The 12890-nt window shown below is 37.4% G+C and overlaps 1 protein-coding gene across 1 annotated transcript in view; it reads right to left on the bottom strand.

Moving 5' to 3' along the window:
- The window catches only part of LOC146684464 (copine-9-like), a 116497-nt gene extending 103855 nt beyond the window's left edge, over window positions 1-12642 (bottom strand). Inside the window, exons 1-2 of the mRNA XM_085444716.1 lie at window positions 12032-12642; window positions 9004-9044 (exon numbers count right to left, since the gene is read on the bottom strand). Coding sequence (XP_085300842.1) covers window positions 9004-9044; window positions 12032-12111 — 121 coding nt within the window. The 5' untranslated portion in view covers window positions 12112-12642. The remainder of the gene's footprint in view (window positions 1-9003; window positions 9045-12031) is intronic.
- Between the last annotated feature and the right edge of the window lie 248 nt (window positions 12643-12890).

Consider the following 12890-nt stretch of genomic DNA (forward strand, 5'->3'; position numbering starts at 1 on the left):
AAAATAATAAATCTATTACCAAAATACTGTAGCGTACAAAAGTCTCAAACGACACCAATTTCTTTATATTTTGTTTTTGTGTAATTTGTCATACCTCAGCCTTCTTTCCTTTCTTACTCTTTTGTTTTAAGAATGCTGTCTTGAGAGACATCTTTCCACTGACACCATTTCTGATGAGGCTTCGTCAAATAGTAGATGAATCAATTCAAGCAGATCAACTCAACTCAACTTTATGATACTGTCACACTATTCAACATTAGTAAGCTATTAGCAAGTGCTTAATTCAGCATTTATACATCATTATTCTTCCTTAGTATGTCATTTATAAATACAGATATGTTTATCCATCTGTTACTGTTACACCAATAGAATAGAATAGCCTTTATTGTCATTGTACAGAGTACAACGAAATTGGAGTGCCACTCCCTTGGTGCAAGTTTCAATAATAAATATAAATGTAAAATATAAAAAGTACAAAAAAAACAATCGTAAGTACTCAAACAATAGTATGTACAATATATACAGGATAGCAGCATTAATATAATGAGCATGTGCATGTGCATCACTGCTGTACATGGTTTATCTATGTACAGCTATCACTGCTAGTAATAATCAGAATCATAGTCATAACAGTATATTTGCATTTATAAATGGCATACCAAGGAGCAGTAATGATGTAAAGATACATAAATGATGAATTAAGCACCTTCTAATACCTTATTAATAGCTTAATAGTGTGACATCATTTCTTTTTTTTGAGGACATGACTTTCAGAATTTGCTCATCCGGTGTAGATTTTTTAGACATGCCACTTCTTCCTGTTGTCTTTCACTTGTCCAGTTTCCTTCAATTTCTTCGAGCACACACCACACACCATGCTAAGATTTCCTGAGTTTTCAGCTAATAGCTCTTTGGGAATCACCTTGTTGATGCAAAAATACCATCATATGCCAGTCAAATTGTGTTATCTTTGTCTTTTTCTAATGAGTTAATTAAAGAAATGGGATCCAGTCATGGCTCATGACCTTTGCATAGTAATGTAGGGGGAATATTGGCAGAGACCACATCACTAGCTTGGTTTATTGCGGTGAGCTCGGCAACATCAAAAGGCCTGTATTTACACAGAAGACAACAGTGGCTGGTGGTCTGTACAATGCCAGTATCCCTGGCATTGAACAGAAACCCCTTGTCACTACATTCAGCCAAGACCAGCACAGACCAGGATGCAGGGATATCATTATCCAAGTCAATCACTGAGAGAAGAGAAGTGAGCAAATACAGAGCTTTTAACACAAGGTAACACCAGAGGTTGCATTTCATTGTCCATCATTTTGACAGACAAAGCTGTAAAAAGTGAACTGGTCTGTCACAACGTAATTTTACCTGCCATTTTAATCTCTTTCTACTTTTCAGTGAAACTGAGTCATATCTAATAGTGCTGCATTTTCAAAAACAACTCAATCACAATATCTAATGTAAAGGACAGAGCATGCATTTAGGAGAGCATGAAGAGAAAACAGAAACACTAAAAAAGCAGATAAATGAGCCTAAACAGGCACATATGAATTAAATGTATTTGAAATGAATTTGAATGTAATCAAATTGAATCATTACATCTCCCTCAACAGACAAGTTTTTGTATCATATTTTATTTTATCCTAAAGACCCTTCCTATGCTGCAACAATAATTCAATACTGAAATCATGAGGGATGTCATCAGTTCCCAAACATTTCTGTGAATAACCATGAACCTGAAAATCCAGACTATAGAACTCCTTTAGTTCTTTTTAAGCCACTCTGTAAGTTAAACAAAACTATTGTGGTATTGTGGAATGTAAATAAATGACTAAGTTGTGACTGATATTATTAGAAACATTTTTTATTACATTTGTTTCCAAGTTTGTACATCAATGAGGAGGAGGAGGCTTGTCTTTCTGTCATAGTGCAAAAAAACCAGTGGTATGGAATATATGGTATTTACAGTATACATAATATATAGATCTCTATATAAATATTAATTAGCAAAATACTCAGTTTACAATTGTATAAAAAACAGAGTGCTCCAAAACACAGAGGCAGTCATTGCCTAACACATAGCTAGGATTTGATTTTGAACACAGATGGTACGTACGATTTCTAACAGTCGCACAATCCTTTGGCATTATTATTGTTTATCTAGCTAACAGTATTTAACTTTTCTATACTGTGGAAGTGTCGCTAAATCTATATCCTTTTTAATGGCCAGTAGAGGGCGACTCGTCTGATTGCAAAGCTTACAGTTATATTGTGTCTGTGGGGAAACAGCCCTCAGCTGTTTTGTTCTATGACCTGAGAAAACACTTTCCTAGTGATGTTATGGTCTCACTATGAAAGTATTTACTAATTTGAGGTCACACTGAGTAAAACACAAAGTTTATGACTGCCCATCTTTTAAATACAGATGACTTGTTTGTAAAAATATGAGACGTGGTGTGTATACAGATACATGGATACATGATCGATCTCTGTCTGGAAGCATAGTGAACTAACACTGGATTACTTTGATACTAAAAACAGGTTTTCGTGAGTCTGGGGTAATTCTAAGTGGATTTATGTCAGTTTCACAACCTTCAAATAAGTCCTGTAATTGTGCAAGGTTTAAAATCTGATCTGAAACACAGAGCTGAATCACCGGGGAACAGAAAGCATCTCTCCCTCATCCATCCATTATGTTAATGAAACCCAAGAGGGCTATAGTGATCAAACAATTTAAATTTTCACTGATCATTGCCTTACTTGAATTGAGTAATTTAGGCACTTTAATGCATTTTTGATGAAGACAGCAGTTTATGATGTCTGTGTAAATGTATGCCCTGCTTTAGTCAGTCTCATCTTCTGTGAAATGACTGTAATAAGTTAAGCTATGCGGTGAAAAATGGACAACAGTATTAAAAAACATCTTCCTGACTCCTCACACACCTCCGTGAAAGTGGAAGTGACCCATTTAATGAGTACCACCTACTAAATTATCTCTGAACGATATTAAAAGTAATTAAATCGCCTGCAGTTTTATGAGGCCAAGATGCTCTTTTTGACCCGATTGCATATTGTGTTATTTTTGCTATCTCATCTAAAGTTCCTATATTTAGCAATCACAGAAGCTTCAATGATGCAGTGCACGCAGCCCTGATTGGGTGAATATACTTTGATTAAAACATTCACATGTGAAGTGGAAAAAGAACGTCTGATTGATTGAACGGGCCGGTATCCTCTTGTTACACAGCCACGTTCTTTAGTCCTTTTTTAAGCTTCCTTCCTGTCATACGCTGCAGCCTTATTACTGCCATAGCATTTATTCCTGTAACTGCCCAACATCCAACAGCTAACTCTCTACAGTCTTAAAGCCCGGATGCATGCATCAGGGAGCATCTGTCAACAGAAACTAAATCAGTGAACTGGTCTGACTTACGAAAATACCTGTAGACAAGTGTATACAGATGCATGCCTGTATAACAGCTCTCCACATATTAAAATGGATTGAGAATGACAGGGTGGAGGTATTGTTAGATTGTGATCAGTTCAGTAGCTGCAATTTCCTGGAGATCACAGAACATGTTTTCAAATAAGAGGTTATTAAGCCTGTCAGTCATTTTTGCTTCCTTTGACAATGATCTCCTCCAAGTAGGATTGATTGGCAAGCAGTGAGGAGTTGTTTTTCTACCTTGTTAGATGAGGGGGAGTTACAGAGCATTCAGACCACAGCACTCTAGCGTTGCAAAGGTTGGCGCTGGTGTTCTGTGTTTTTCCAGGTACCAGTGAAATATTACCTAGGAAAACTGTGCATTTGCAGGCTTATCTGATGCCAGAACTCACAGGCAGCTTTTTAGTCAAGCAATTTCACAACTTAGTTAACACAGCAGGAATCGTTTTATCGTTTCTTCTGACAATTGTGAATTGAACTGTAAAAGTGCACCATTCACACAAAATTCTTGGGCGTGCAAGATTATCCAGCAGAATTTCCTGGATGGCAGACATATCCAGATGATTGGTTCCTATTACAGATCAAAGTATGTAGTTCCTGTGAGCCATGCTAAACCTTCCTGCCACTATAAACACAGAAAGACCACTAAGACAGTACATATACTATATCACAGAAATTCATAAGGAACACAGGCACTCTTGATAATTACAGAATAAGAAAGGTATTTCAGCTGCTGAGGACTGATAAAATCTTGCTGCAGTAAAAATACATTTGACTTTAGCCAGATGTGGAGGTGCTAATTGGCAGCTGTGGATGTCTATGTTGCCAGAGGGAAATGCTTCCTTAAAAATATTTTAAAAATGGTATTCTTATTAATCATTTGAACATGCATGTGTGTTTTAAAGATATAATGCACTTCTTAGAGACTATGGATATGGGCACCCACACATTTCATCTAGTTTCAGAGCTAAATGTGGAAATGTTCAAATGAAACCTAAAATGTCAAGAGCCAAGAATATTTTATGGTTACATAAAGAAAAAAAGGGACTAGTAAAAATGCCTGGTGATTGCATTGATTATATTTTTTGTATTACGTAAATGCAAGCAGTTGTACTAACGAACTTCTCACTCAGAGGTCGACTGTGCACATCAGCAACTACTGGGCGACCATATTAAGGCAACCTATATTAAGGTCACGTGATTGGAGGCAACCTGTCTCCAAACAATTGCAGTGTGACTTACACTGCTTGCAGTCACACTCAGACAGATTTGATTAAGGTTTGCAAATAACTGCTGTCTAATTTATATATGGTTTCTAATACATTACAATTAATCTGAGTCAATGTGTACAAGTACAACTTTTCTGAAACACATCTCTTTGCACTACAAGACTCAACTTAAATGGTTGCCAACTGTTTGTGTTCTGGTTATCTTCCTATACAAAAAAGAGGCTTTGAAGCACCTCATTCATTGTGCAGTCAAATCTCGGTCCAGCAAAAACTACATCACTACTTGCGGAATCTATGAGGTTCTGGCTCGACTCTGAATGTAATTAGGCAATTTTAGCAAATTTATCACATTCAATGACCTATTATCACAAACAGAATGCATGTAATTGCTACCTTGACACCATTCAATTGCAACCCGATAGCAGACTAATTCGTCTTATGGCCGTTTTATCAACGTCTTGACACCAAAGTCACTTTAAAGATAGAAACTGCTACAAGCTGCAGACAAAGTTCCTGTCTGTGAAGCAGCCATTTCAAAGGCAATGAAATCCCAAATTTATTCCACACGTTTGAAATTATTTTGTTCATGTCATGGTCTCTGACCACTGCTTTCCCTAATGTGACTGTGGCATTATTGAGGTGAATATGTTGCTGCTGATGCATCACACTAAGTAATTCTTCTTTCAAGCTAAAACTAACTGATGACTGAGAGTCCTGATAAAGCTGATATATTAAGTTAGGCCAACTTTCAGTGAAGAGAAAGCAAAAAAAAAAAAAAAAAGCTTTAAATTTCAATCAAACATTTAGCTGATGTGTTTTTATTCAGTTAAAGAAAACTGATTTTACAGATGTGATGTATTTTTCTCTGTGTGTGAATATTAAGTAAAATCCACTTGAGCACAGAAAAAAAGTAAATGGGTGAATGAGTCATGTTGTGTAAAGCTCTTCAGGTAGTGCATTTACCATCTCTTACATCAAAATAATAAATTTGTTTGTCACAAACCTTCGAGCTAGAAAATGAACTGAAAATTCATGTGGGTTTTCTATCATGCAAGTATGCGTAATTTTAGAAGAATGTCATGGTTGGAAGCTGTATGGAACCACTGTGGTATCTACATATATTACACCTAAACTTTATAATTGGAGAAAAAGAAATCAAGCAAAGACCACTAACTCTAATGCTTATAACACTAACCCACACACTGGCTTAGACAGTTAGCTGACTAGCTAAGTAGCCGTAAACATAAAAGCTAAGTTTGGTAGCACATATTGGGCTTGCTAGCTTAAAAGAAGTATAAAAGTTGACATTGTGAAATAAAATGTCCTTATCAAAATACCTAAAAGAAAATGTGTCCCTGCAAAACAAAAAGGTTATTTTTAGTACTGTCAGAGTTAATCTTGTTAAAATGACGTTAACGCCATAACCGCATTAACACGGCAAATCTCCGTTTGCGAGTTAGCGTGGATCGCCCTGTGCCTGGGGCTGCACGGCGCTAACGCATTAAGAGCTAAACGAACTAACGCGTTGACGCCATGCAGGTCATGCAAGGGGCGATCTGCACTAACTCGCTAACAGAGATTTGCTGCATTAATGCGGTTATGGCGTTAATGTCATTTTAACAAGATTAACTCTGACAGCAATAGTTATTTTATAATATTAAGGTAATCTAAAAGATGATTATTAACAGTTCATAACAACATTGAATCATCTGATTTCATAATGGTAACTGACTGTATATTAAATGGCCTTTTTTCATTTTTTCATGTCAAGCTGTATCTCAGTTTTTGATTGGTATTTTGGTTAAAGGGCTGATGTACAGCAAGCTGCTGCTTTTCACATCAGCAATAAGTGCAGTAAATGCAATACTGTTTACATATACCCCTAATTAGTGTGCCACATGAGTGCACTGAATCTTCTTAGAATTACTATTGATGTACATCATAAGATTTGCATTTCTTCTGAAGTGAATCAAGAACATTTGCCTTGTTAACAAAAGTTTTAATCCTCTTTAACATGACTTGCACACTCTGCACATCTAATAGCTCCTCCTAAAGACTGTACTACTGATGCACATCAGAGTTATGGAAGTCTTTAACATAAGCTTTGCACTTTTTGTTAATGCTGCACGTTAAACGTTTATTGTGCAAGTTCAATTTTCTGTGGATCCGAGAGAGAGCACAAAAAATAAGCGACTTAATGATAAAATCCAACCTCTACTCTTTGCTTGAAATATTATTTTTTAAATAGTTTTAAATCTTGAATCTTCCCTGTTGCCTCTGTTTGTTGATTAATAATAGCATCTCCGCTAATTACATCTTCCAGCTGCAGTGCATGTAGCAACAGGCGGCTCAGAGCTCTTCTCCAACATCTGCTTGTGTGTGCTGGACTGAAGACGAACCTCACGCACTACTTCACCCTGTCTGTACTGGTTGGAGCCCAGTCGCTCCTCAGGCAGCCCTCACATCTGTGATCAGTCATCATCGCCCAAGCCTGAAGACCGGTGGTTGGACAGCTGTGCTCTCAAGCTGTGATTTGAGTAACTCATTTAAAGCTCAACTGTTAGGCTTTCTTAAGGTATCATTTCTTGTCTGAGATAGTTAAGCCCTGTGGCCTCTCAAGCTTACCACACTGCTCTACTTAGACTGCAAAAAGCTTTGGTGCCAGGAGGGCAAATGAGGGGAAACACCAAAAAACTATTACAGAGCAGTCAGATTATCAGATGCAATGGCTCACACTTTTTTTGCTATGATTGTATTCTCTAGTCTATTCTAGTGGAGATAACTGATATCTAAATTCACCAATTGCATTTAATTTCACTGACTACAACACGTGAACCTGTTGAACTCAAGCTGTTATGCTCTTTTTCTGTTGACTTCCTTTCACTCTGAAGATTGCTAATTTCTCCTTTTCTGAAAATCATGTTTTCTTTTAACTGCCATTTTTTGGCCAGCATGTCTTAGTCCTTTTTTTAATCACTTGTGCTTTGAAAATAAAATGAACACGAGGTGGTGGAGAGACAGCCAGACTTGCTGCTGTGGAGGTGAGTGGCTGTGAAATGTTCTCAGTATGGCTTGGCTATTGACAGCTCAGAATCAACCCCCCACCCCACTCCCCAAAAAAGGGAAAAAATTGAGATATCACCTAAATTTCTACATGGGTTTGTAAAATCAAGATGTGTGAGTGCAGCAGTGGGGGTGGAAAACATCCTGCCATGGAGGCGTAATTATGGACAATTTTGGTGTTTAGAAATGTAGCAGTTTGATGGAAACCACTCAAAAATAGTGTTTGAAGGTACATCTGTATGCAACACTTGTATTCTCTGAACTTTTTAGCTCCGGCTGGTGCATTCAAATCCACTGTGGCCAACAGCTATTGTGCCAATGGCATTATGGGGAGAACAGTAGGAGAAAGTAAGTGCATGAACTCCTTTATCAAAACTTTCTGTCACAATTTTCCCCAGCTGTCTAACAACTCTGAGGCTATTTTGTACCATATAAAATGTATGATCTGTCAAAGCTGCTGGATCTGACTGATCATGTTTACATACACAGAGACATATGCATCCACACACCGGTCTAATAAGAACCTGACACATGCACACTGCTAGCAAAACTAACAAGCCTAACACCTTAATCAGACTGTCACCCTGAATGTGACTGAGAACATGGTTGTGTCCACACGTACACGGGTCATTCTGTAAACTTGATAAACATTTTATCCTCATGTCAGCAGTGTTTTTTTCTGAATATGAGGTATTTTATATAAAATGAGATCTTTTTTTAAATGAATTCATGGAAAAAACTGTTTTAATAAAGATCCCTGCACAGATGGATATTTGTTTTCCATGCAAATGTGTTTTAGGTCTCAAAAAAACTAAAAAGTTGAAAAACTGTGAAAGTTATGTTTTGTTGTGTAAACTAATTAACAGTGGAACGTAAAAAAGTCATTTGGTGCTCATTAAAATGTATTCACATTTAGCATTCGGAAGATGTATTCACTTCATAAATCATTACACTGCACACAATGTACCGGTAGCTGTACTTTCAGTACTTGGTATTATCAATACTGATCTTGTATTTACTTTGTTTCAGATCAATACTACATCTTGCAGTATTGTGTACTAATAAATAAGTTAAATATGAGTCATTTATCTGTGGTGTGCCTTATTTGTTTTATTATTTTTAATGTATTTAACTTCATTTTAGGTAACACAAACTAACAAAAAAATAACCCAAATCCATCCCCAGCAAACAGTTTTATTTAAACTTAATCATCAGTACCAGCACTTCAGACTCTAAATGGTTCATACATACCAGGATCTGACTTGGAGAATGTGTCCACATCCAGTAGACTCCTGTGGAAACAATAAAAAAGATGTATTCATTCATTAACATTCGCTCCATCCTATTTTTATCTCTTTTGTTCTTAACTCTCCAGCATGTTTACAAAGGTTTTCATCTAAACCCTGAAAGTTAGGTCATGGGCAAATTTAAACTGCTCCCCAAGTTATTCTGTGAAAACAAACATCACGAGAAGCCTTTCTGAGTAACGCTAAGCCAAAATGAAAGAAAAAATTAAAAAACAAAGCACTGAATGATTAGTGAAGGACTGATCAGCAAGATAAATAGGTAGCTGGTGACTCAGTTACTCTGGCACATTTTGTGAAATATCTTTCAGAACCAAAGATTAATTTCCCAAAACATGAGCAGAGAAACACTACATGACTCTAGCTCGCCAAAGGTTTTTACATTAATGTGTCAAAAAGTTTTAATGTCAATTAATGAGTCCTACAAAAATGAAAAACTCAAACCCTTTGGTACTGTGTGAAACAGGCTGGTGATTTCCAGTCATTTCCACAATGACTTCTAAATTTTCCTGTCTTGTCATACATACATATTTCTCTGCCAGTGATGACTTGATGTGTCAGACTGTTAGTTTTCTGAAGGTACCTGCTATTATGCATCACAGTGAATACGCTTGAGATGATGATTTCAAGAGCACAAGGTTTTGCAGTTACTTTGTGGAATAAGAGCGCTTACATTTGCATCTAATGTGAGGAAAAATAACTGTATTTTTCTTCAATCTTCACACAAGTGCTAGTACATACAGAAACGGAATATTTCTACTGTGTGCAGTTGTACTCTAAAAGAACAAACTAATACTGGGAGTCTGTCGTGGTAATCCTTCTGCTTTCTTTAGCGACAGGTTGTCATTAGCGTCACACCTGAAAGATGTATATAAAAATAACAGTTGTGCAACTTGTAGGCAGTAATGACAAGTTACCAAACAGAATGAAGAAGGTACTTCCTGTTGTCCACATATTACAAAATCAAGTGAAAGACTTCACATATTTATTTGGACAACTGTCACCTGAGAAATGAACCAAAGTAACAGACAAATCATATATTATCACATAATCTATGGGCTTTACACTTTTTATAGTCCAAAACATTATGTAACATGATTCTGCCTTTTCATTGTATGTCCACAGAATTTATGATTTGGTTGCATTTCAACATCCACAAACAGCGTGATTGTATATCATGTAAAACCACTCTGAGCCATGAAGTGTAAAGCCAAAAAAAGGAAAGCACACACCTTTGCTCACATATCAGCAAATAATGCAAATCATGTGGTCCTTAGCAAGTCTTGAAACTAGACAAATAACCACAAAACATGACATTTTACACCATGTTATTATTTAATAACAGAAATTAAGCCAAAATGCAGAAACAGTGAGTGAAATAGTGCATTCGTATTTCTTCTATGAGGGTAAAACACTCCATAGATTAGCTGTAAAAGTCTTTATAATCATTTCTAACAAAAGTTCATGTCATGACATTCATACGTTTGTAAAGTACTGATTTAATTACTCCACTGGTTAATTCACAAGTAAACTAATATTCAGAGAAGCCTTATGTGTGATGTAATCCCAAAGATTTCCCTTGGTTTGTGTACATGGATCTTTCTACTGTATCATTTCAACCCTACTTTTGTTAGGTTTAGTCAACAAAACTACTTGGTTAAGGCCATGATTTGGCTTCAGATTTCACATGCTTTAAAGCCCCAAGGGTTGTCTCGTGTCAGTCTGAAAAAAAGAAAAAGTATTTCTCACTGAAATGTATCAGTATATCAAGCTGTTGCTCAAAAAAAATCCAGAAACAGTGTGCAGGATAACTCTATCTTTGGGAGAAGAGGGATCATAAAAATGAAATGCAATAGTGCAATTTTGCCCATCTAAAGAAAATCAGTTGCCCGTCTCTACATGCTTACCAGAACCTCCAACATCATTAAAGAGAGTTATATAGAGGTCTGTTCAGTCTGGTTAATACCCTGATGTATTACTTCATGTTTTGTCCTGCACACAGTGCCCAGAAACTCACATTATGCTGGTTTTTAAACTTTTAAACAGAGCTAGACATACTGTTTCCTCCTGCTTCCAGTCTTTATATTAAGTGGTCAGCTGTTCCATTTGTCATTGTATCAAACAGAAATTCAGTAATTCAAGGCATAGATACGGTCATGCATTCAGTGTGCAAACCCAAGGTAAAAAACAAACAAACAATCAAACAAAAAAACACAAAGAACTTTATCATTTATCTCTTCATCTGAGCTCACCTTTAGCTCACACTGCTGTCAGGTGTCTAGCCACTTCAAATCTGTCTGATCTTAGAAGGGACAGCACAGGAGCAACAGCTATTCATTATTCAGGAGTGAATTGGAAAGACCGTCAGCAGACCCAGGTAGGCAGGGTGACTGACAGTCTGGAAAAGCCCTGGGTGAGCTTCTCCGCTTGGTCTGTTAGTCACTCAGTCAACTGTTCAGCTAAGGCATCTGTAAAACTGTAAATCCAGCTGTAGAAGTTCTCTTGCAGGGTTACAAATTAAACAGGACAAATTAAACGGCTGTTATCAGTGTATTTATTTGCAGCATTTTAACACTCTGTAACTGCACGTGCTATTGCACTGTGCCTAACACACAGCTCACCATCAAGGCATGTCTATGAATATCAGTGGCACGCTAGGGCACTGGCCAGACTTGATGCCATATGAAAATATTTTCCACGATTTTTAAACCGCTTTAATACATATGGAGGCAACCATGAGAGCAAAGGGCATCTGAAAGCATAAGGTCATAGATAGATAGATAGATAGATAGATAGATAGATAGATAGATAGATAGAAAACATCAGTGTTACATGAAAGAACAAAACATTCCTCACGCACATCTGATGAACTAATTTTTCAGCATATTTTACCCACAGTGGGTGAAATAACAGACTCTAGATCAGGGTTTAAACTGAAAAGCATCTACAGTACGTGTACGGGAGTTTGCCCTTACCTGCAGGACACGGTAACTTCTATTTTAGTTGCGGGGACTCTGGTGTTGAGAGGATCGAATTCCCCTATTGATGCCATCATCTCGACTCACGAAGCTAATGAGCATCCGCAAAGAAATAAGGAAAAGAGGGTGAGAGGGGAAAAAATCTATTTAATCACTACTGGATCGTGATTGCGGTAAATCCATTGTAGAGATATTCCTCTCTAGGGGTTTCGTTCCTGGAACAGCGAGCGGCGGGGGAGGGGGGAGAAACTGTCAGGTAGAGAGAGAGAGAGAGAGGGGGAAAGTTGTGAGGCAAATTTAAAGTTCATTCATCCTTCGTGCGTTCACCGTGCGCTCCCGGTATCTGTCCGGTGCTGAGGAAGAGAGGAGGGAGGCGAGCGCAGCCAACCGGAGGCACCGGCAACAGCAAGGTGCTTTCTCCACCTCTCTATCTCCCTCTCTCTCTTTTCATCGTCCTCTTCCTTTGTGAAATATTTTCTGGAGCTTACATGCTTTTAAAATAAATTAAAGTGAGTAAAATTCCTCAGATCTTTTCCTCTCGTCCTTTGCCTGTCTGTCACCAGCGGGCAGAATATTTCCACGTGTGACAAAATGTAACGCCTTTTCTGTTCTGTGGCGCCAGAGACGCACCCAAATTATCCGTTTAAGTTGTGTAAGACGACATGTAACAATGGACGAGGACTTGGACCACTGAGGAAAGCATGTGTGTGTGTGTGTGTGTGTGTGTGTGTGTGTGTGTGTGTTGGTGGTGAGGGGACAGCGTCTTTTGTAAAAAAAAAAAAAAAAAAAAAAGATTCAAGAGATTGAAGTCTGAATTTATACCTCAAAATTCATTTATAAAAATCCAAGATGCCTC

The sequence above is a fragment of the Copadichromis virginalis genome, linkage group LG20 (assembly GCF_057382275.1).
Source record: "Copadichromis virginalis isolate Kocher_CV1m ecotype Utaka linkage group LG20, C_Virginalis_male_GT1.1, whole genome shotgun sequence".
NCBI classification, from domain to species: Eukaryota; Metazoa; Chordata; class Actinopteri; order Cichliformes; family Cichlidae; genus Copadichromis; species Copadichromis virginalis.